Below are 2,870 nucleotides of genomic sequence, written 5' to 3'. Positions count from 1 at the left end.
CCATATGGAAAGAACTGAACTGAGCAATACCTAACACGAAAACGCACACCTTGAACAGCAATACGGCTCACGCCGAAGCTTGAGAAATTCTGTATGGGATGACTCAGCAGTCTATAGCCACCAGTCAAGAGGGAAGTAGCGTGTAAGTCCCCCATGAAGCGGCAGAAGGCATTGGTTTCCGAGAGAGGCAACTCTAAGGGCAAAACTGCAAGCCGCGGCTGAACGGTATCGATGCCCCCATTATGTGGTTGTGTCGTCTGAACTATACAACACCAACGCACCCAAGTAATAAAACATTATGATGAAGCAAAAATACTATTATCTAAACATGAAATATATCATCATATGGGGTGTCTAGGACCGACACCTGACCATGCAACCTTTTGAAAGCCGACCCAGAGTTGCAAAACTCCTCATACGCACGCTGAAGCCTGCCAATGCTTCACGTATGGCCTCTTCAGCGAAAATTGGTCCCGGACCTCGGGATGCACCCACTCGCATCGCTGCTGCCATATTCTGCGGCCATACTCCGTGGCACCGACGGTGGTTAGGACCACACCACCAGTGTTTTTTTACATTTTTGCCGGTTAATTTTCCAGTCCGAACGGAGGAATAGGTTTTTAGTCGCGTGAATAAAAGTATTCCAAATGTATAAGGCGCTGGGGGGGGCTCCGTCCCCCCCCGAACCCCCCCGATGAGTTACAGTTTAGTTCTCGTGCAAACGCCGGGTTTGGGGAATGTCGCAACACGCGCACACCACAATCTCTCAAGCACTGATCGAGTAGAGTTCGTTCACCATCGTTCGTCTTGCATCACGTTGAAAGATAACACTACACGACTTTGCAGAAGTAATGATGCATAGCAGCAATGAACCGGAACCACCAAACGCAACCTGTTTCCTGGCCCATCGCGATCATCATCATCATCTGGAGCAGGGTTCGACACTGACCTTCCTGGAACTTGCGGGATCCCCCGTACCTCCCAAATTTTCCTTACGGAGGGGCCCCCGTACCAGGCTCCTGTACTGGCCGAAAACCTTACGGGGGCCCCCGTAACCCCGCAAAACCTTTACGGGGACACTGTCCTTGGCTGAAACGCTGTGGAAAGTGACGCTTTGCATTTTTTTGCCCTGTAAATCGTTATTTTCGTTATTTTCCCGTGAACCATTACACACGGGGACATGGCACACTCAGCGAAAGCCAAGCGCCTTGGCCGCCGCGGCCGCCCATCCCTTCTGCTCCTCTTTCTCGTCCTCCTCCTCCTCATCAAAATCCTCATCCACGCACGACTCATCGGTATCTCGTTCTACGTCGGTCTCGTAGTCACTGTCACTAAAAGCCTCATCGTCACTAGCGGGGTATGTTGCTTGTACCAGTACTTCAAACTCTGGGTCAGTCGCAACCTCCTCATTATCATCCTCTCCGTATGGATTCAAATTAATTTTGCTAACGTCAGAAAACAACTTGTGAATAATGCCTGTATAACCCTTACGCGAGTAGATCTCAGCAGCCTGATCAATCAGTGGCTTCGCCCCGGTATCAGCAGCAGGTCCCAACATCCCCACACGAAGTAGTGAATCAAGTGTGTGGCCTTATCCTTTATATGGTCCGTCCTCTCCCCTACAGGGCCCCGTACGGCCTCTTATAAATCCTTAAATTCCTTACGGGAGCCACCGTAACCGGCCTTCGGCCGGTCCGGGGGCGGCCCCGTACGGGGCGCTTCGCGCCCCAAAATCCTTACGGGAGCCACCGAAGAGTCCTACGGGCCCTGACGGGGATACCGAAAAAAGGCCAAAACCTTACGGGCCCCGTACGGGGTGTCGAACACTGATATGGAGACAATGATTGTCTCCATATGACGAACGTTGATGTTTGGCCCGCTCGCTGTTGGCAACCGGAGTGGCGTCATTGTCGTCGGCTGGCGGCAGCATTGCGTCCACATTGCCTACGACGTCTACACCGTCTTCATTAACTTCGCTAATGGCTTCAGTGAAATTTAGTATCTGATTGATGGCCTTCCATGCTTTAGGAGCTTCGGGTCCGAATGTTTTGCAGCGTTTGGTCCGGTCAGAAAGAGTCAGAAACAGTCCGATTCCTCGTTGACTTTCGGGCGTGAGCTTCCTAACAAGTTACAAGTTCCGCACACAAGTGCGGGTGTGTCCGTAAAAGCCGGGGGGGCCATGGACGTTGTATTGGTATTGATGCGGGTACGCGGGAGGTCATCTTCATTCTCCCTCGTCCGCTTCAGGGCGAAGCGCCTCAGCGCGACGTGCCTGGCCTCCCAGATTTCCGAGAGGTACCTGGCCAATGCCAGGGGTGGCGCCTCAGTCATAGTGGTGCGCATGCTGCGCCCCGTAAGGACTAGGTCACCATCATACTTAGCCCGTATGCTCTTGTAAGCGGGACATTCTTCGAAAACATGCAACTCATCTTCAACCGCTCCACAGTCACAAAGCCTGCAGGTACGCGCGGTGCGCTCACGCCCATTAGGCCTATTAACCTCTAACTCCCAACAGCCTAACCGACAAGTCGGGTGTCGGCTTCCTCGAAGCCGGAAAAAGGGCGGGCCCCCCCTGCATCCGTACAGGCCGGTAGCTAGCGCGGCACGTGTGACAATTGATGGGTAGTGTCACCGCTGTGGGAGATGTGCTTTGTTGCAGCAGTGCTGATGGTGTGGGAGCTAAGCTTGCACCGGCGGAATCGTCAGCACCGCCTGCGGGCTCCACGCGAATCGCATCCATCCCGGGTGCATGCCGCATGGACAGTGCGGCAGACCGCAAGTCGGAATGCCCATGCGGGCAAATGGTAACGAAAGCTGGGTGAATTTCGGTGCTGTCTGTGATGTTTATCCCCGATGCGCCAGCGGCCTCA

General features: G+C 53.6%; 1 protein-coding gene across 1 annotated transcript; it reads right to left on the bottom strand.

Moving 5' to 3' along the window:
• Positions 1-1,189: 1,189 nt before the first annotated feature.
• VOLCADRAFT_104896 (uncharacterized protein) lies at positions 1,190-1,558 on the bottom strand (the record flags this gene model as incomplete). Its single annotated transcript, XM_002950755.1, has 1 exon — positions 1,190-1,558. The coding sequence occupies one exon, from the start codon at positions 1,556-1,558 to the stop codon at positions 1,190-1,192; it is 369 nt and encodes a 122-aa protein (XP_002950801.1).
• Between the last annotated feature and the right edge of the window lie 1,312 nt (positions 1,559-2,870).

This window comes from Volvox carteri, assembly GCF_000143455.1.
Source record: "Volvox carteri f. nagariensis unplaced genomic scaffold VOLCAscaffold_20, whole genome shotgun sequence".
In the NCBI taxonomy this organism is placed as follows: domain Eukaryota; kingdom Viridiplantae; phylum Chlorophyta; class Chlorophyceae; order Chlamydomonadales; family Volvocaceae; genus Volvox; species Volvox carteri.
Note: the sequence above shows the minus strand (reverse complement) of the source record. Positions and strands in the feature narration are given on the sequence as shown.